Genomic DNA, 21,932 nt, shown 5'->3' with positions numbered 1-21,932 from the left:
GAATGATTTGTATCATAATGGATGGGTTTTACTGTATCATGGAAGTTTTACAAATTTTGGATTAAATGTTAATCAATTTTATATTTACAAAGTTCCTTAAGTTGTACCTCTTTATTTGATAATCAATCTAGAGTACACATAATTTGATCCATTGAAAGTTTTTAAGTCTAAGGTTTTTGCGTTCTAATAGGTTCATTTGATTTTCATTGTACTAACGTAATTAACTGAATTATATGCTTGCAACGGTTATATGTGCATCAAAAGTATCAGAATTATTAAAAATTTTAGGCTACTTCAAAATTCCAAAATTTTGATTTTGTTATAGTTTGAAGACATGACTTATATGTAATCTTAATATAGTACTTGAGTGAATATCTAGGCTAATCTTGCAATATGATTGGTTACCTGGACAAGGGAAATACAACCCTATGAGCATAGAGTTAGAAAAGACTGATAATTAAGAGTTGGAGTTATTCCGTATCTTAGCACAGACGATGTGGGCCAAGGGTAAAAAAAAGGTCATATTTGCCAGTCATGACCAAAACCAAAAGCTATTTGTACTAAACCAAACATTCGTGTTTTATTTTATTTTATTTTTTTACAGAAATGATTTCAGTCATTTCATTCAGATAGGGTTTCATTAGGGGTTCACATTTCCTGTGAAGATTCTGAATAACTTTTAATGTACACTAACAAAATTAAAATAACAAAAAAATGGTAGAAGGATATATGGGAAATATTTATCTGGAAATGGGTTGCTTTATGTTTTTTTACAGCTTATTTTGTCCTGAGAATTGGTGTCTAACATGCCTTCTGTCTCTCTAACATAAACATTGTATAATATTTAAAAAGAATCGTGCTTGTCTGTATTCAGAAAAAAGATATGAGTGTTTTAATGTGATGCTGACATGTTATCCTTGATTAAGGTGGTACCTAACACTACAGGGAGATAACTCTGTAAAATCAGCAGAACGTTTAAATGACATTGTGTTGTTAAGGGAATATTAAGCTTCTCAATGATCAAAATAAGTGTTTGCCAAACTGCTATATAACCAGTGTAATTTTTCTGATTAAACGGTTGGTTCAAATTTTTTGAATTTTTTATATTTTTGTCAAAGGGTCAAAGTAAATACATTGTCCAAATTTTAAGAAAATTAAACTATCCAAATTAATTTTAGTTAAGGTGTTGGGTACCACCTTAAGCATTTCTGTAGCACTTGCATTATAGGTGTTTGAAAGGTTTATTTCTAGTTGCATTTACTAATAATTTAATTTTGGATGTAAAACGTCTTCTGATTGGCTGACGTTATTTTGTTATCAGCCCATAGACATAATTTAGTCATGTGACCGTGACATCATCAACGTTTTTTCATGGTTTTCTACGGTTTAAAATTGAATTTAGAATTAAATTATAAGAAATGACTGTAATATTTTTATGCCCCACCTACGATAGTAGAGGGGCATTATGTTTTCTGGTCTGTGCGTCCGTTCGTCCGTCCGTTCGTTCGTCCGTTCGTCCGTCTGTCCCGCTTCAGGTTAAAGTTTTTGGTCAAGGTAGTTTTTGATGAAGCAGAAGTCCAATCAACTTTAAACTTAGTACATATGTTCCTTATGATATGATCTTTCTAATTTTAAAGACAAATTAAACTTTTGACCCCAATTTCACGGTCCACTGAACATAGAAAATGAAGGTGCGAGTTTCAGGTTAAAGTTTTTGGTCAAGGTAGTTTTTGATGAAGTTGAAGTCCAATCAACTTGAAACTTAGTACACATGTTCCCTATGATATTATCTTTCTAATTTTAATGCCTAATTATATTTTTTATCCAATTTCACGGTCCATTGAACATGGAAAATGATAGTGCGAGTGGGGCATCCGTGTACTTTGGACACATTCTTGTTTCTGTTTATTCGAAATAACATAAAAAATGTGGTGCACACTGTCAAATAGCCCGCTACGTGGTTATTCAGTGTGCACCAAATTTTTTATGTTATTTCTTCATAGACAGAAAAAATATTACAGTCATTCCTTAATGAACAAACTAATTTTTGAGAGTGATTTATATATTTGTGACTATCGCATGATGACTTATTGAAACTGTGATTTGTGATTTACTATTATATGGGTAGTCATCAGCGGAGTTAATAGAGAAATGTGAAAATAGATTATTGCAAATTGGCTAGAAAGGAGTTAATATGAAATAACTATATGAAATCAGAACATTTATACTTATTTAAGAATTGAATGCTTCTTTTTGTAACTTCATTGGGGTGTAAAAGCGTTGACCGAAGTACATTTTGTATGAAGCGGGGAAGCTCTTCATTCTAAAAATGTGCGCACGGTCAACGCTTTTACAACCCTATGAAGTTACAAAAAGAAGCATTCAATACTTATAATTACATTTTTTTAGCTATGATCATGAAAACATGAATTTTATATATTTTTTATTTTATTCACCTGTGCACTTTATTGTGGGACCACGTGTTATCATGAATGAAAAGTTTTATTGAGTGATGCAATTGCTTACGGAATAACATGTGATGTGCAGTTAACCAATCAGGATCAAGTATTATAATGAAACATACATCTAATGTAATTATAAGGAAATAAACAAAAGCTTCGTTTAACTTGTAATGGTATGGTTGCAGCATAAAATGATGAATTTATAAGAATTAAAACCTCTTGTTTTTAATAAATTTAAAGGGTTGTAAAACCATAATCATGGGCACATTTCTAGTATCATGACACACTTCTGGTGGTTCATACAAAATGGGCTTCTGTCAAAGCTGTCCACCAAGAGTTTCAAAATCAATAAGCATTCAATTCTTTATTATAAATAATCAATGAAAATAAGTTTGTTTCCAAATGTGTCAAGGGAGATAATCACTTATTTCTGCTAATGAATTACAGCAAGCCTGTTCCTTTCATTATTTTGAAAAAGATTTTCTATCAGCAAGTTCAATAAGCATGATAAGTAAAGCATTTAGATATATCAGTGATAGTAAAAACACCAACAAAATGAGTAGCCAAAAATGTTTATTTTGTAATCAGACTTTAGATAAGAAACTTTCAATTCAGTTTTAGCCTATCAAGAAATTTTTAATTTTCACAGTCCTATAAAAATATTTTATAAAATCAGAATTCTGTGGTATATTGGCCTGAAGAAAAAATGTACTTCATGGAAACATTTATAAATTCATCAGTCTCTTATACGCACAAATTGATGAAATGTCCCTTTAGTAAATTCTCATTAAGCCAATTTTTAAAACTTTTTTTGTTTTTTTTTTTGTTAAAAGGACGTAGACAAAAGCAAGGATGGAATGCAGACAACAAAGTTTCAGCTACCAGTTTTGATGACCTTTTTGAAGGTCAAACCAAATCAGAAGAAACAAAAGGTCACAGACGAACAGAGACATCTAAAGATACAAGAACAGCTTGGGCTTCCTCAGGACTTGGGGTAATATAGCTGTTTTCACAATTTATACTCCGTAAATTCAGAAAACATTGTGAGATATTATTAATTTAAAAGTAAATAATGCCACCGGGTGAGTATCACAATAATGAGAACTTGTGTTGGTAATTATAGAACCCAAAATATTTGTGAAAATCCCAAACCTAATATAGTAGTTGAAGAGCTGTTATAACCCCACCCCACCATTTCATATAGATAACACAACAGAGGAGGATCCATTCAGTTTTTACAGGGGCAATAACTCTCTATATATTTTTTTAACAGATGGTGACATATTTAGGAGAAGTAATAATAAATGACCAAGCCATTGCAGAACAACTATTAATGATCAATCACTGAAGAGTTTGTACAAGGGCAATAACTCTTTATAATTTTTTTTAACAGGATGATGACATATTTAGAAGTAGCAATTATAAAGGACCAAGGCCGTACAGGACAGAAGAGAATCCATTAGCTGGAGAATTAATGAATTGTAAAGAATCGGTCAAACAAAATTCTAATACAGATATGAATAGGTATGGCTTAGTTTTTTCTTCATGAGAGCTTAATCATACATTTTGGAGTAAAAGTTATGTTTAAGGACAAAATTTTTAGTGATGTCATATATATATTAACAAAATTATAATACATGTAGCTTATGTATATGTTGATATGTGTGTATAATATAATCCTCACATTTATGCATATGAATAGAATATATATTTTTCATCACATTTACTTAAATGAATAGAGTTTGAAAAAACTCAGTAAAAGTATATTTTTTCTTTATTTAAGCATTTTAAGTATTAATAAGTAAATATGGATACTTTTTATAATTGTTAATTGATAGGATACTTAATCATGAGTTTTGTAATCTGTTTAAACAGAAAAAGGTGAGTGAAAGCACGTCAATACGCTAGTGTAGCTCACATTAAACCTGGTTTGACTCTAAAATTACATCTGGTATCAGTTATATTATTTACCTTCACAGTGAAGAGTCAATGTATATAATTTGTGTAGAGTTTTTAGTTTATTTAATATAACCAAATTTAAAACGAAAGTTTTTCAAGTCAAATTAATGAGTCCAATGACTATTTAATTTACTGATTATATTTTATTCATATCGGATCCATTTCTATTTCATAAAAAAAGAAAAACTTTAGCAGAATATAATTTTAGAGTCAAATTCAGGATTTATTTTATGGCTTGTTAAAAACTGCTGTACGCATTGCTAGTAATAGTACCCTCCAACATGCTTTGTTTATGATTTTTATATTGTTGGCATCCTTAGATGAAGTTTACAGCTCATAACCACCAACGCTATTTATAACTTTGGAAAACCCCATGTATTCTACAATAAGGAAATTGTGGAGTGCAATTAGAATTCACCATTTCAGAATCTAATGCATCATGGGTAATACTTTCAAAAGTGTACACCAAAACATCAGGATTGGTTTAAAAAACATTGTCATAAACAATGGAAATTCAACCAATGGTGTGACATTATTTTCATTTTGGGGTATGAACATTTAAATTACTCATGATTCTTTAGATTTTGAAAAGCGGAATTACCAAAGTTGAAACCTTTACTTCTCACTCACATGGATCCAGTTGACAAAACACTTAAATACAATAAATATGCAAAAATAAATCAAAATCACTTTCCAAATATGATAAAAACGTGATCAATGATTAATGATTAATGAAAGTATTAATTGATTCTATAAATACATCTATTGTGTAATTGATTCTATAAATACATCTATTGTGTTTATAAAGAAAAGTGTAAGTACCCAAACATACACACCTCTTTAAACTATAATTATACATGGTTTTCAGTAAGGCCCATTTTGCACTTCTCACTTGCACTTGTATAAAAAACCGAGTGAACTTGAAAACCATACATACATGTATATATACCAATTTTCTTGCAAGTAGTCATTTCAATTAGAATTTTATGTAATCCTGAGCAAATTTTAGTTTCAACATTTTTGTTTAAAAAAAGGTTTTGATAAAATCTTTACTATACCTAGGTTGACGCCATTAACCTTTAGTCAAGTTGAAGGTTAAGTGTTTTATGAGTAAACCATGAACCTTGTCACACAATGTGATGTTGGATATCAACTGCAACAGGACAAGCTTACTTTAATAGTTATTTGCATGTTGTGGGGCTAAGTAATACATTATTGTTTTCAAATTGCACATTGAATTTGATTTTAAATGGTTGAGATATATCTAAACAGAAATATGGTTTCTGGTAGAGAACTCACTGGATGGAATATTGCACAGAAACAGAAGACCAAATCCATTTGATTTTTTGATTTTTTACATATATTTACCCTATACAATCATTTATGAATAAATAAAAGAAAATCAAATAATTTAATCTGATTTCTTAATGTGATCAACACAAAGCCCTTTACAATCAAGAAGTTATCTCCTTTCCAAAAATCATTTCCAGAATCAAGAAGTTATCTCCATTTCAAAAATCATTTCCAGAATCAAGAAGTTATCTCCCTTTCCAGAATCAAGAAGTTATCTCCCTCTCCAGAATCAAGAAGTTATCTCCCTTTCCAGAATCAAGAAGTTATCTCCATTTCAAAAATCATTTCCAGAATCAAGAAGTTATCTCCCTTTCCAGAATCAAGAAGTTATCTCTCTTTCCAGAATCAAGAAGTTATCTCCCTCTCCAAAATCAAGAAGTTATCTCCCTTTCCATTTTTTTTTTACCAGAATTAAGAAGTTTCTATATAGTAGAAATGCTTTGCACCAATAAAATTAAACTCAATAAAGAGTCAATACAACATAAAAAAGAAGATGTGGTATGATTGCCAATTAGAAAACTCTCTAAAAGAGATCAAATAACACAGAAATTAAAAGCTATAGGTCACTGTACGTCCTTCAACAATGAGCATATCAATAACACAGTTGGCTATAAAAGACCCAGAAAAAGCAGTTTTCAATTGATGTGGATTTAAATATAATATTTGGTGTATAAATATTTAACAACTTTATATTTAGATTTCAGCATTTATTACTAAAGCACAGGCAATACTTTTTTTTTTTTTAAATTCAAATAATTATCATGATTATACTTATTGAGATAAACTTGTGCAGCATTCACAGGTAACTCTAATTTTGATTGGCATTAAACAGTTATGTCAGAATGTAAATTCTAATTTGAATTGCAATGCCATGTGAATGCAATTAGCGAATTCGAATGCTTTGGATTCAAATTCAATTCGAATTGAATGTTAGTTTGAGTGAGGCAATAGTTTTTTCTGAAACAGCCCTTACTGCTTTAACTTAATCATGTTAATTTGAGTATACAGTATATATATATATATGATGGCCAACTTCACAGAGAAATCTTCATAAAATTCAAGCAGCTTTTTCATAAAAAAAAATCAAATAAAAATCATTCTTTTTTTTTTGAATTCTTTTCTTTCATATAATGTACATTTCTTTTGTAGCATTATTTTTATGTATAAATTGCCTTTTTGAAAGTTTGATTGCCATGCATTTAAAATTTTACAGTACTGGACATGTGCGAGGACCAAAAATAGAATCCAAGAAACATAGACAGGAACTCAACCAATATCTTCAGGAAAAAGACAAACATTCAGATGATTCTGGATACTTAGATGAACAGGAGGAAGAGGATGATGCTATTGAATTATTAGGTAACAGTGACCTACTTTAATTTGAAATTTTTATTTAGGAAAAAAGCGATATAAGAGACATTATCTTACCTCCTATACATTTCTTGGAATATGATTGGTTAAAAGCAACCATGTGGTGACTGTGTATATTTCATAAGGGGTTAGTAAATATGGTTTGTAATAATACACGGGTACGGTTAGTAGTGGTGTTATATCCCTTTCTCTAATTTTTGTGTTATTTTCATATTTCCTGACCAGTGTGAGAAAAATATTTCTCCTCACTAGTGAAAAATCTGTTCTCAGCAAATGATTGGTTGAAATTTAATTGTGACGTTAAATTTTCTTGTTTTCTTCTGAATTTTCTTATTGTGACATCATGAGAAAAGGCGACCATGCCTGATGACATCACATCAAAAGTACACAACTTTCCTCAAATCTTTGAAAAGGAAGGATAGAAATCATTATAGAAACAGATTCCACCACTGTAACTCATGTATTACCATATTTCTCCACTCTCAACAGTTAAAATTTAATCATTTAAAAAGCTCGGCAAGCCTTGCGCTTTAAATGATAATATTTAACTGTCTTGAGTGGAGAAATCTGGTAATACACATGTTGCAGTTGTGGAATCTATATTTGTCAAACAACATGGTATCATGTAAAAAATCGAATGGTTTTAAGGGACGAAGAAATTGAGAATGAATGATAAATTTGTTACACAGTGTGGTAGTGACCTAATATGATATAAGATATATATGCCATAATGGGGTCAGTAAATTCCATACGGGGATTCGAGCTTCGCCATCTCCAATGTTCAACAAATTACAAATTTTCTATAGGCTTGTATGCAAACTGTGCTAAAACAATGAAGTAAATACCCATGCAAATGCAAGTTTTCCCTCATTCCATGAAAATAAAAGAATGCACACTAGTAACAAACAAGAATTGTGTTTTAGTGTAATAACTACATGTAGGTTGTTTTATTTATAAGATAAAATTAATCTTTTTGTCTGTTTTTAGAGGATGCTGATGATTTAAGAAGAGAAGGTGTGACCAATATACCAAAAGCAGGCTACAAACTTAGTAAGGTAAGGCACACAGCTCATGTGGATTTTGCTTTGTTCACCCACCCAACCACCCTGAGAGTTGGCTTGGGTGGGAAAAGTTTAGCTTCCCCACTCTGCTGCCCCTATATAGGAGTGGGCTTGCAATGTCTTTCATTGTATCAAAAGACTTCAAAAGTGAATCAATTAAAAAAAAGCAGATAAGCATTTGTAATCAATATTTTTGTTTTTTGAAAGGATAGAATATAGCTTGGTCTATGGTTAATAATTATATATTAAATGTCTAATCGGCAATGAATCATATCACATCTTCCTATTTTTAGAACATGACATGAATAACAGATTATTTTTACCACCAATTAAAAACATGTTGCATTGTTTCGAAAATTTGTTTATAAGTAGTATTTTATTGTTTGTAATTCTGATTAATTTCTAAATAATTGTATATTTAAGATTTTGAGACAAAGACATGAAGATGCAAATGTTAAACTTAATATAAAGTAAGTACTGTAAAATTATCACATTAATAATACTAGCCATGAGTTATCCATTGGTGACTTCTTTTGATAGCTTAAAAGTAACACATTAATCAAACAAGCTTGTTTTTTGCAAGCAATCCCAGGGTTTATTGGATGAACAGACGTTCATGAAAAAAGCCCCCCCCCCCCCCCCCACCCCCTCAAAAAAAAATATCATCTCAAAACATCACTGCAAAACCTTCAATGAAATGTGTACATGTTTTTAGATTGCCAATTTGACAGATGAAGACAATAGAATATAAAACTGGAGCAACACTAACCCCCACCAAAAACTATAGTGTCCTCAGGTCCTCCTGAAGCATGAGCTAATCTGATGAATGTGTGGCACCAATCTTGTTGCTCATTTACATGATAATGGTTGATTTAAACAGTCGAAAGTGAATTATAATGCTGATGAAATTGAGAATGGAAATGGAGAATTTGTCAAAGAGACAACAACCCGACGAAGAGCCACCAATGTTTCTTCAACATAGCAAAAAAAATCCCTCATATTCTAATATGTAATGTCTTTGTGTTTAAAAAAAAAATACAAGTACATTATGATAATAACCTTTTTAGTATTGATGACCAAATGCTGATACCATAACATTGTTTTTAATTTATCATCTTGCCTTTTCCAAAGACATTCAAATTTTTGTTGAATTTGGAGTATACCAATCATTAGTACTTTTTTGGATAACACCGACTGATGCAAGATAAGACAAGAAAAAAAACCAATTTACTGTACACTTAAAGCTGATTATAGCAAGGCGTCAAAATCCTGCCAAGAAAAAAATGAATAATAAAACAAAAAATAGTCTAAAAAACCCTTCATGAAAAAAAGAATGAACAACACGAACTCAACCAAAAATTAGAAAATATTGAAAACATTGTATCTACTGAAAAAGATCTACTGAAAACATTGTATCTATTGAAAACATTGTATCTACTCCAGATCCTCTGCTAGATAGTAAGGGCTCTTTGATTAAAATGTATGTTGGAGGGTATGACAGGAAATTTAATTATTGAATGTGGGTCATGTTTTTTTTTCAGTATGTGTCTATTACCATTATGCAAAAAAAAGTTCTTGGTAGTAGCTAGGGATATTTTGAAACTCCCTTTTTACCCTCCCACATACATTTTAATGGAATAGCCTTAAACTGTTGTGAGAAAATAAGCTTTAAGTTTAAACAGTTGATTAAATATAGTATTGCAAATTCAGAAATTATTGTCAGGTTTTTATTAATTTGAATAATGCAACTCATAACATATCTGATTCATATATCTGTGTATAGTTTTGTCTTGAAATCACAATTAGTATAATTTATCTCTAATTTCTGTCCATTTTAAAAAATCTCAATGATTAATGCATGCAAAAATTTCTGAAATTACAGTATTACAGCCGAATACATTGAGTGTATAGGTAAAGGTAATATCTTTGGTAAACTTGCTTGCTAGCTGAACTGTCAAGTCCATTATTTTGTTAGGTAAACTACCCTCCTTTAAGAGTAGACTAGTCTGACAGATAACCAATCTATATATCTGTAGGACTAGACTACTACGAAACATGGGTAGTATACCTAACTTATAATGAATTCTCTGTTCAAATAACAAACAAGCTAACAGAAGATTCTACCTTTACCTACACACTCAATGCATTCTGCTGTAAATGGTATCAGCATTTCCATTGTACCATGATATATACTTTATAATAGGACATACATAGTACCACCAAAGGGTAATTATATACTTGTGCACCTGACAGTTTAGTTACACTTTCCTCAGATGTTGTTGTCTTTACAAAGATTAATTCTCAAATAGCGTAAAGTTTTCTACTTTATTTATGGTCTTTAAATATTCAGAACAACTCTTGAGTAAAATAATTTTACGTTTCAGTGTTAGTGCAAGTCATACCTGATATAAAACTAATCTTACACCATTTTGAGAATTAATCTCCAAAATTTTATTTTCATGATAATTTTAATTTTTTGTATTAACATCTAAGATAGGTAGATCCACAATAACAAGAGAAGGACAAAGTGGGAATTAAATGGTTGGTGAAATTCTATCATAACCATTTAAAAATTGATCAATATCTGAGAAATATAGATTCATTTATTTACATGTGTATCAATTTTTGTGGAAGAGGAAAATTTGTATTTTGTATTTTGGTGGGTGTTACAAAAGTCTGCATTCAAGTCCATAGAAAAACTTCTTTTCATTGAATATTCAACTTCTTGGTTGCTTTGATATGCATGTATCAATGAAATCAATGGAAATTGCTTTCCCATGAGTGAATAATTACATGTATAATGAATCCACAGTAATTTTATAATTGATTGGAAGTAATTTGGGATTCAAGTAAAATCTTATGTATTCTTAATCGTACCCAATTTTATTTTGCCTGTCTGTCCAGTTCATTTCTTGATACATAATTTAGGATTTTCTACAATTTGTTAAAAAATAAATCCCATGCCTTTCAAAGTATTAATTTCTATGATGTCCCACAATCCTTCTCTAAGAATATAGTGGATCTTCTTATTGCTATGTTTTTTTTATTAACAGCACTGATAGATAGCTTTAGTTTTAGGGCTTTTCCAGAAAATACTATGTTCCCCCTGGGATGCCACTATTTTTAACCTCCACCACACAGGGAAATCAAATCAAAATAAATTAGAACAACACTCCTTTTGCATTCTGGTTATAATTTCAAAAACAACTGACTTTATAATTTTTTTATAAATTGCCTTCCCTGGAGGGGACATAGTACTTTCTGGAACAGCCCTTATAATCAGAACTATCGTTATATATAATTTTTCTGAATTTCTATCGGTATTTCAGTCTTAATTATGCTGATATTCGCCCCCAGTACAGCTTTACTGGTATGTATTCAATCGAATGTAGATTATTTTATAGATTTGTACTTTCTTAAATACCTACCCCACCCAAACTTCAATAACTCTTTATGGTAAAGTATATAGTTATTTGAAAATAAGTCATACTGATAAGTGTCATATTTTACAGAGTTCGCAAAAAGTGGCAGTCCTCAGGATTTTACCACCAAAATTTTGCATAGGACTGACACATTTTAGCATTTTTCAATAGAATTAATAGTGAGGACCAGTAGATTTTCTTCAAGGACCACCAGGGAATAAAAGAATTTCGCGAACTCTGATTTTATTGTACAAAGCGAAATTTAATTAATTAGTTTATAATGTACTATGGCATTTCAAAAAACAAAAGAATTCATGATTTCAGGTTTCATGAAAATTTTAACAATGCTAATTTATTTTCATCTTGCATGTATGTTATTATTTCTATTAATAAATTTTGCAGTTCATGCATGTATACACACAATTTTATAAGTTCTTGATAAACTATACTATAATTCTAATTGGTGAAAAGTTTTAGAATATCAAATAATTAAATAATCAAGAACTATTTGGTATGGTTATCAAATGATCAGTAAAGAAATTAACAAGTAATTACATAATCAAAAACACCATGAGGAGGCTCCATCATTCCATAGTGCAATGGAATGATCTATCAATTCAACCAATTATAGCTGTTTATATTAGTTATGTTATATTTTTTGCTGATAGATATAGCTTTTAGTTAGTATGGCTTCAAGTAGCTGTATCATATTTTCTTATATCAGACTTCTTTGTGATATAGATATTAATTATAAAATGTAGCAACTGTATGTCTTGATTCCGAGTTAAAGTATCCATATATATAGGAGCATTTGATACTATATAAAAATAAGGAAATGTGGTATGATTGCCAATAAGACAAATATCCACCAGAGTTTAAATGATGATGATATCAGTAAATAAAGGTCAGAGTAGAACCTTCAACAATGAGTAAAACCCATACCATATAGTCCATAAAGACAAAGATATTAAAAATATGAAATAATTCCTGGATTTTCCATCATCCAAAAATTTTGAGAGCCATACTGTGAGATACAGTTTGATAAATTAGTACAACCAATTGGAATCTGAAATGTGAAGCCATTTAAATAGAGCAGATAACATCCTTAAATCCTTTAATTAATTTTGATTTACTCATTTGGCGATTGATTTCAAGTGTTGCATTTCTTTCTAGACAATGCTAGATCAGTACTTAGAATATTATAATTTAAATTTATTTTTTCAAAATTTTTAAACTTCACCCTATGATATTTTTGGTGATTTTCACATCAAAATTTTCATATTTAAGGTGGTACCTAACACTACAGGGAGATAACTCTGTAAAGTCAGCTTAACGTTTTAATTACGTTGTGTTGTAAAGGGAATATTAAGCTTCTCAATGATCAAAATTGGTGTGTGTCAAACTGCTATATAACCAGTGTAATTTTTCTGACAAAACGGTTGGTTCAAAACTTTTGAAATTTTTATATTTTTGTTAAAGGGTTAAAGTAAATACTTTGACAAAATTTTATGAAAATTAAACGAGCCAAATTAATTTTAGTGAAAGTGTTGGGTACCACCTTAATTTGATCTGCAAAATTTCACATTTAAAAAAATCAAAAGTCCAAGTAGAGAAAAACATGTGAAATAACATGATATCCATACCTGCCAACTTTCATGATTTAGGTGTGTACCTGTACTACACGATTTTGATTCCATGTCACAATTGCATTTCTGATACGGTTGAAGAAGACATTATATTCTTTTATTTGACTTGCAGATGACAGATATAATAGACAACCAAATAATGGCAGTCCTTATGATTCTGATCCAGATGAAAGACCAAACACAGGTACTGTTAATTCAATAATTGAATTTCACACATTTTCCACTTTTGTTTCAAGAGTTATCTCCCCTTTTAATTAGTTTTTTTAACCACCAAAACTTTCCCAATAGTTAAAAATCCAATATCAAATGCATTATAAGTGCATATGAATTATAGCCAGTTTATTTATTTAAGATTAAAAGGTCAGTGAGAGGATATGAGAATAACAAGTATATGTACTGTAAATTCAGAAATTATTTCAAAAAGTACTAATGGTTGTATTTGCAATAACAATTCGCATTCTAATATCTGATACAAATATCTTGTCCTGAAATCGTAATAATAATTCAATCCCCCTTTTTGTTCCATTCTTCAAAAATCACAATAACAAATGCATGCAATAAGAATTTGAGAATAGTTTTGACTGTTCAACATGGTTAGTTTTGACTGTTCTACAGGGTAAGTTTTGGCTGTTCTTCAACGTTAATTTTGATTGTTCTACATGATTTCAATTGAATACTTAAAAATTGAGATTCACATAGAGTTTTGTAGTAAAACCCGGAGGATCGCAGCTCCTAAATTTTTAAGTTCCAGCCTAGGATGTTTGTATATATGTATGCATTTCATGTTCTAACAAAAGTTGCTGTATTTTACAGGTATGTCTGGTTACCAACCCTCCCCAGGAGACAGTGAAGACGATGAATTTGAAAGTGTATCACAGGTGACTGGCCCTGTAAGTTATTTATTGAATTAACAAAAATGAAGATGTGAAAAGTAAAATAACAAAATCACAGAACTCCAAGGAAAATTCAAAGCCAAAAGTCTGCAACCAAATGACAAAATCAAAAGCCCAAAGACATCAAACAAATGGATATCAACTGTCATATTCCTGACTTGGTACAGGCATTTTCTGATGTAGAAAAGGATGGATTAAACCTGGTTTTATAGCTAGCTAAATCTCTCACTTGTATGACAATTTTATTACAGTCAATAAGACAACTATCCAACTGAGACAAACAAGCAGATTTTAGAAAAGTTTGGTCATTATTTGTCCTTCTACAAGGATCAAAACCTATACTGTATAGTTACCTATAAAAGCCCCAACATCACAAATGTCAAATGAAATGACCAAAGGCCTTACTTATTTCAAATTGATAAGCAAAAACAAATGGTTTACTTTTGCAAATTGTGACTTGGATGGAGAGTTGTCTCATTGGAACTCATGCCAAATCTTCTTATAAATATTTATATAAAAGACTATAAGCAATGACAGCTATTTTTTGTTCATTACCATTCACACTCTTTTGTCATTTTACCAAAGTCCCTATAAAAAATTTCCACTCCCATGAACATTTAAATTCATGACTCATGTGTACTTAGGTTTTCAAAAGTTATGGCCATATAACAAAACGGCATAACTTTGACCAAAATAGATTTAAAAAAAAACCAGTTCTTTTTTTTAAAATAAGGAGATGTGTATGATTGCCAATGAGAAAGCTACCAATCAAAGTTCAGATGAAGTTTAAATGGAAATCTAGGAATTTTTGTCTTGAAAGAAACATTTTTACATAATTATTTTTTTTTTTCAGAGGAGACCTGTCTGGAATGTAATGGATTCTGACGGTAAGGAACAATTTCTAATTGTCATTTAGGAAAAATTTTAAGAATTTATTGATGATGTTGAAATAATAATTATGAAATCTTCATCAAATTGTTTTGTTTAATTGATTGAAATGTAAGCATGTATTGTTTTTTATGCCCCTGCCATCTTTGATGGGGACATAAAATGTTGTCCAAACATACATTCAAAAGTTGGTTTCTGTTCTCTTTAATAATTTAGTTTGCCTCAACCAAATTTTACACAATGCCTATATTTATTACCTTGAAACACATATTAAGTCCACTTCTACTGTTCTCGAGTAATTCCCCTTTATAATGGTATATGCAAGAGGTGGCATCATTTGTGTCCATGGCCACCATCTGTGTTTTTATATAAAGATTACTATTATTTACCATCTTTCAGGTGAAACTTACAATCCAAAAATGTCAAGGACATTGCCAGAGCCTTCAAGGTCAAGGAAATCTAACAGTCAGAGGTAAGTCTTACTACCACACAATTTTATACAAATAAGGGATTTTCCTTTAAAAAAGTTGAAGAAAAACACATATAAAATTGAGAATGTAAATGGGGAATATGTCAAAGAGACAACAACCCGACCAAAGAGCATATAACAGCTGAAGGCCACCAATGGGTCTTCAACGCAGAAGAGAATTCCTGCAGCAGGAGGTGGTCCTCAGCTGGCCCCGAAATAAAACTGTTCCCACGAAATCCACAAAAATTAGTATCCAACAAATAATAATGAATCCGCAGTAAGTTTTCTTCCTCTGTTACAGCAGGAAGTTGGCAGCTACCGTACCAGTAAGGTTTGATGACACACCGTACCCATCCAGGTCTGTGGAAAGTGCAGATTCTTTTCTACAAGGGAGAGAAACCTGGTCAGGGAGAACAACAGAACCTCAGGTACGTTTGAAATAAAAGTTAAATAAAGGCAACAGTAGTATACCGCTGTTCAAAACTCATAAATCCATGGACAAAAAACAAAAATAGATTTTTTTAATTTCCTATATTCCTACAAATTTCTTAACTTTGATGGATAGTTGTCTCATTGGCAATCATTTTCTTCTTTAATTAGATGTACAATTACTGATCATGACCATTATAACTAGCTGACATTATGAGGTATATCACTGTGTCAACAGTTCATTTCAATTTTTAAACAAGTCAATAAGCCAAGTTAAGAACTTTGTAGGAATATAGGAAATTAAAAAAATTATTTTTTTCTCATTGTTGAAGGCTGCACATTGTCTATAATTGCTTTCATACACTTTATTTAAACGTTGATGGATAGTTGTCTCATTGGCAATCATATCACACCTTCTTATTTTTATTTTGATAATTCTGTAAGAGACCTGGACTGGTAACGCCTATCTGAAAGATTCATACCTATAAACAACCACTTTTACAGGATGAAGAAGTAACTGTACGAGGGTCAGTGAGGTCAGAGTCAGGTGGATGGCAATTACCACGATATGAATCTGATACCAGTCTGGCTGAGTGGCAATATGAAGGTACGTTTTTGAGTAAGATATATAAATAGAAAATGACATTTTTTTTATTGGCTTTATCAGAAACAAATATCTGTTGAGCCTGCTAGGGTGAGCTGATATGTTCAGCAGATTAAGTCAGTTTCAAAAACTAAAATGCCATTATCATATTATTGGCAATTTGTCATAACTGTAAAAAAATTTGTTAAGAATATAAATTACAATGAAATAGTAAGTAAAACTTTATTACATGTACAAAACGTTAGGATTGTTGTTTGGTTGTATGAATGATTTCACATGCATTTCATTTGTTTAATTATTGAACATACGCCTGCATTTATACATGACATCATTGCCTTATATTTTCAAGTATCGTGTCCTGCCCATGATCAAAAAAATATTTTGCTGGAAGATCAATTAGAAAATGTAACAATTCGTCGTTTCAGAATCTAATGCATCCTGGGTAATATTTTCAAAAGTGTACACCACAACGTACTGATTGGTTAAAAATGTCATAAACAATGGAAATTTAACCAATGGCGTGGAGTTATTTTCATTTTGGGGTACGAACAATGAAATTACCCATGATTCTTTAGATTCTGAAACGGCTAATTGTTGATAAATAAAACAGTTACACCTGCTGACATAAGATATTCTAAATTCACCTTACATTTCAATGACAAACATATAAGAGGGGGAGGACAGGGGTAAAGGAGACAGGGAGAAAGGGGTAGGAGAAAGGAGAAAGGGGGTGGGAGAAGGGAGAAGGGTACCCCCTGTCCTCCCCCTCATATAATGTGACTTTTTCCTTGCATTCAATACAGTCATCAACAACAGAATACATTTGGGAAAAAAAGTTGATGGCCATCAAATTAAGGTGGTACCCAACACCTTCACTAAAATTAATTTGGCTCGTTTAATTTTCATAAAATTTTACAAAGTATTTACTTTGACCTTTTGAGAAAAATATAAAAATTTCAAAAAATTTGAACCAACCGTTTAATCAGAAAAATTACACTGGTTTGACAAACACTTATTTTGATCATTGCGAAGCTTAATATTCCCTTAATAACACAACGTAATTAAAACATTTAGCTGATTTTACAGAGTTATCTCCCTGTAGTGTTAGGTACCACCTTAACAGTTACCTACTAAGTTTGTTATCAGTATATTTTATATTGTAATTAAAATAAAGCATCTGTTCAAAGAAAAAAAAAATCAAAAAAGATATTTGACCTTTATTCAAGTTCATAAGGGCAATTCCAAAAATAAATGAAGTTGGGAACAGAAGGCACTTTTTATTTGACCACACCATTCATAAATCTTTTAATAGACATTTACTTTAAATGTTTAAGCAATATAATCAACACCCATCAAATTTTAATAAAAGTGCTTTCAAACCTACCCCATACAATTAATTCAGAAAAAAAACTAACTAGAATATTTTTAATATTTTTTACCAGAAAAAATAAATAAATCTTTAGTTGAAATTTATTCAAAACATATTTTTATTTCAGGAAAACTAAAGAAAACTCCCCCACCAAAAGGTAATTATACAAAGTTTACGTTATGCTTACATTTGAATGACACCTATTTATCTTTACTTTGCTCTATATTATCTAGTAAGGCTCAAATGTAATATTGCTAAAAAATATTGCTTTTTTCCTCAATATTATATATTGTAGTTTTAAGAAAAGCTGCATACATAAATTTATATTGATATCAAAATGCAAGTTCTTATAATTTTTATACTGACAAATTTACTAGTTTAAACTGCATTCACTCTGGATTTACGCAAGCCATATTATATGGACATTAAGCTGTTTTATTCTATACCTTGAAATTTTGTACAAACGTCTGAGTAGACACCTTTTGATTTCATTGCATTTCCATAAAAAAAACAATTTTAGTGACTATCATTTATGTGTTAAAGGGCATCATCAATTCCTTCCCTTGTTATACAAGGGGATGAATACAATTTAATGCTATATTGCATAAATAGTTGAGCAAACTAAACTCTTATACAATGTAATTCATGATCAACACTACTGTCATTAGAGAATTGTGATTAAGGATGTACTTAGGTGAGGTTAGGTAAAAATTAAGAAATTAAGAAATTAAAATTGATACTATAAGTTGGTAGAGCATTCTTTAAGGATGAAAATAAGCTAAAAATATTGGTAGGTCATGGACCTCCTTTTCGAGATATTTAGATTTAAAATATGGCGGGAAATGTCTGACTTGGACTTTTACCTTACATTTGCATTGGTATTATTTGGGTCTCAAAACAAAAGAAAGAAAATCAAGAATCTTCTTAAATTTTGGAAAATGACCTTTCATGAGCTATAAAGTCTTATATGAAAAAATAAATGGGTGTTATGGGGCAAAATATTTTACCTTGTATTGTATGGAAAAACACCAAGGAGTCCGAACATTTTACCATACCTGTCAACCTCTGAAAATGAAAAGTCAGGTCATGACCTGCATTGAGAAAAAAAATCTCAGGTCATAACGCGTACGACATTTTGCGGGCTCAATTGAAGAACAATAATATGTTTACATATAATTTATATAGTCAATATGTATATGAAACAGTTAGAACATGTATACAAGTTTATTTCAGACTATTGTTATATTCCATAGTAGCAGACTTGGCATTCTTTAAAAGAACTGCACTTGGTTTCAGTTCATAGCAATGCAAATGTGTATTCATTTTACAAGAAAGAAGAGCACACAGTGTATCCTTATTAAGATCAGCCCTACACTCTGTAGCTATTTTCTTTACTAAAGAAAATGCCCTCTCACTGTCTGCATTGCTGTTTGGCAAAACCAGTAATGTTTTAGCAAGTTTTGACAAAACAAAAAATCTTGGCTTGTTTTCAACTACCACTTTGTTATTTTCAACTGAAAGGGCCCTCTTTACTATTTGGGTGGTTTTATTTCACAGCTCAGGTAAACAGTCCTACATTTTGACTTTTGGTTACATTGAAAAAGACCGATAAAACCGAAGGTCGCATTACTTCTAAATACCGGAAACAATTCCGGTCAGAAATCCGGGTGAAACGGGTAATGTTAGAAATTCCCGGGACCCGCCGGGTAAAGAAAAACTCCCGGGTGAGAGGTGAAAATAACGGGTGTCACCCGCAAAAAACGGGTGAGTTGACAGGTATGATTTTACACAAATTCCAAAACCTCACCTAAGTACATCCTTAAGTACCTATGAAACAAAATTAATTTCAAGTTGATCCTGCATAATGAGAATCACTAAGAAGAACGATGAACTTTAACAGTGCAGGAATACAGTCCTCTATCTAACAAATAGTTTCATAAAGGTGCACATAATTGATGAACAGTGAAAGCACAAAACATGAAGTTTGTCTTCTCTGGATTCATATATTTTCATGTGTACCAGATTTTCGTGGAATTAGGAAAACTTGCATCAAAGGATATTTGATTTCGTGGTTTTGTCAAAATCTGTATACATGTATAACACCTAGAAATCTGTATACATGTAGAACACCTAGAAATCTGTATACATGTAGAACACCTAGAATCTGTATACATGTATAACACCTAGAATCTGTATACATGTAGAACACCTAGAATCTGTATACATGTATAACACCTAGAAAATGTATACATGTATAACACCTAGAAATCTGTATACATGTATAACACCTAGAATCTGTATACATGTATAACACCTAGAATCTGTATACATGTATAACACCTAGAATCTGTATACATGTATAACACCTAGAAATCTGTATAAATGTATAACACCTAGAATCTGTATAAATGTATAACACCTAGAAATCTGTATAAATGTATAAATGTATAACACCTAGAAAATCTGTCAATCTTTGAACATTTAAATTTGTGGTTCACCTATATATGGTGGGCTATACTCACAAAATCTGTGAAAATTGGTATCCAATGAACAATAATGAACTCACAGTATTGATTTAGATCATAAAAGATAAACAATCCTTGCTTTATTTCATAAAGGATGAGAAACAATAAGAAGAAGAGTGAGCAAGGTTCCTTGTATAGGTCAAGTTCATTAATCTTACATTTTGTATTTATTTTTCAGCATACTAAAATTGGGATACAGTAGTGGTATACATAACTGAAACTTTGGATACAGATTTAACTTTATATAGCTTTAAGATAGAGACACATATATCTTACTTAAGATTAATTTCAAAGGCTTCAGTATTCAATGGAAGTAAAGGGATTTAGATAGTTACGCAATTGCTCTGGAGAGCTGTTATATTTTAATGACGTCAAAGCTCTCAAGACACTGAAACAATGTTGGAAACATAATATATTTGATATATTTTGTAAATATATCTTGTTGAAATGGGGTATAATTTTTGTCGAGCCTGCAACTTTTGTTGCAGAAAGCTCGACATAGGGATAGTGATCCGGCAGCAGCTGCGGCTATATATGCAATAGGTCTACTATATTTGTTGTATGGAATGATTGTTAAGTGTACATGTCTAGCGGGCAGATGTCATGTGACCTTGACCTCATTTTCATGGTTCAGTGGTCAAAGTTAAGTTTTTGAGTTTTGGTCTTTTTATCTAATGCTATATGCCATAGGTCAACTATATTTGGTGTATAGAAATATTTTATGATCTTTATGTCAGTCGAGCAGGTTTTATTTAACCGTGAACTCATTTTCACGGTTCATTGCACAGTGTTAAGTTTTTGTGTTTTGGTCTATTTTTCTTAAACTATAAGTAATGTGTCAACTATATATGTTGTATAGAAGCATTGTTAGCTGTACCTGTCTGCCTGGCATGGTTCATCTGACCTGGACCTCTTTTTCAAGGTTCATTGGTCTTTGTTTAGTTATCTTGGTTAATGTTAAGTTTATGTGACAGTTGTAATAAAGCTTAGCTTTATACTTAGGACTATCAACATAATATCAATGATAAGTATAGAAGGCGAGACATTTCAGCGTGTGCACTCTTGTTTAAATATTTTATTAGAAAAAAATAATAGTGTATTTATCATTTAAAAGGCTTATAAATTGCCACCTAACATTCTAGACATAATTTAAAATTGTAACCTTTGAGAGTTATTTCAGCAAATTTTGCTGTATCTTTTCCCAAGTTTACTTTAAATGTCAATATTATTTCACAGAGATATTATAAAAATTTCCGTCCATTTTTATTATGTGTTGTAAAATAATATGTTAATTACATGTACTTTATTATTTTTGTAATGGTTGTAGTGTAAATTTATGCATCAAATTATTGCTCTTTATATGATTATACATTTTGCCTCATCTTATATTTTTATTAACTTGGTAAGGAAAGAAGATGTAGAATACTAATATTTACTTGTATTTCATAAATAAATATAAACTTAATTTTTTTTATGTTTTT

General features: G+C 30.8%; 1 protein-coding gene across 4 annotated transcripts in view; it reads left to right on the top strand.

The window, feature by feature from the left end:
- LOC139499562 (uncharacterized protein C8orf34 homolog) overlaps window positions 1-20,933 on the top strand; it is a 30,766-nt gene extending 9,833 nt beyond the window's left edge. Inside the window, exons 7-20 of one of the 4 annotated variants that reach the window (XM_071288294.1) lie at window positions 3,296-3,456; window positions 3,856-3,986; window positions 6,988-7,133; window positions 8,133-8,200; window positions 8,630-8,676; window positions 11,536-11,576; window positions 13,387-13,458; window positions 14,088-14,164; window positions 15,021-15,054; window positions 15,455-15,527; window positions 15,829-15,952; window positions 16,458-16,560; window positions 18,054-18,083; window positions 20,630-20,933. In XM_071288294.1, coding sequence (XP_071144395.1) covers window positions 3,296-3,456; window positions 3,856-3,986; window positions 6,988-7,133; window positions 8,133-8,200; window positions 8,630-8,676; window positions 11,536-11,576; window positions 13,387-13,458; window positions 14,088-14,164; window positions 15,021-15,054; window positions 15,455-15,527; window positions 15,829-15,952; window positions 16,458-16,560; window positions 18,054-18,083; window positions 20,630-20,637 — 1,115 coding nt within the window. In that variant the 3' untranslated portion in view covers window positions 20,638-20,933. Of the gene's footprint in view, window positions 1-3,295; window positions 3,457-3,855; window positions 3,987-6,987; window positions 7,134-8,132; window positions 8,201-8,629; window positions 8,677-10,409; window positions 10,433-11,535; window positions 11,577-13,386; window positions 13,459-14,087; window positions 14,165-15,020; window positions 15,055-15,454; window positions 15,528-15,825; window positions 15,953-16,457; window positions 16,561-18,053; window positions 18,084-20,629 lie in introns of all 4 variants that reach the window. The other 3 variants (XM_071288293.1, XM_071288295.1, XM_071288296.1) reach the window with 3 other exon arrangements.
- The last annotated feature ends 999 nt before the right edge of the window (window positions 20,934-21,932 follow it).

Source organism: Mytilus edulis, chromosome 12 (assembly GCF_963676685.1).
Source record: "Mytilus edulis chromosome 12, xbMytEdul2.2, whole genome shotgun sequence".
NCBI lineage: Eukaryota > Metazoa > Mollusca > Bivalvia > Mytilida > Mytilidae > Mytilus > Mytilus edulis.
Note: the sequence above shows the minus strand (reverse complement) of the source record. Positions and strands in the feature narration are given on the sequence as shown.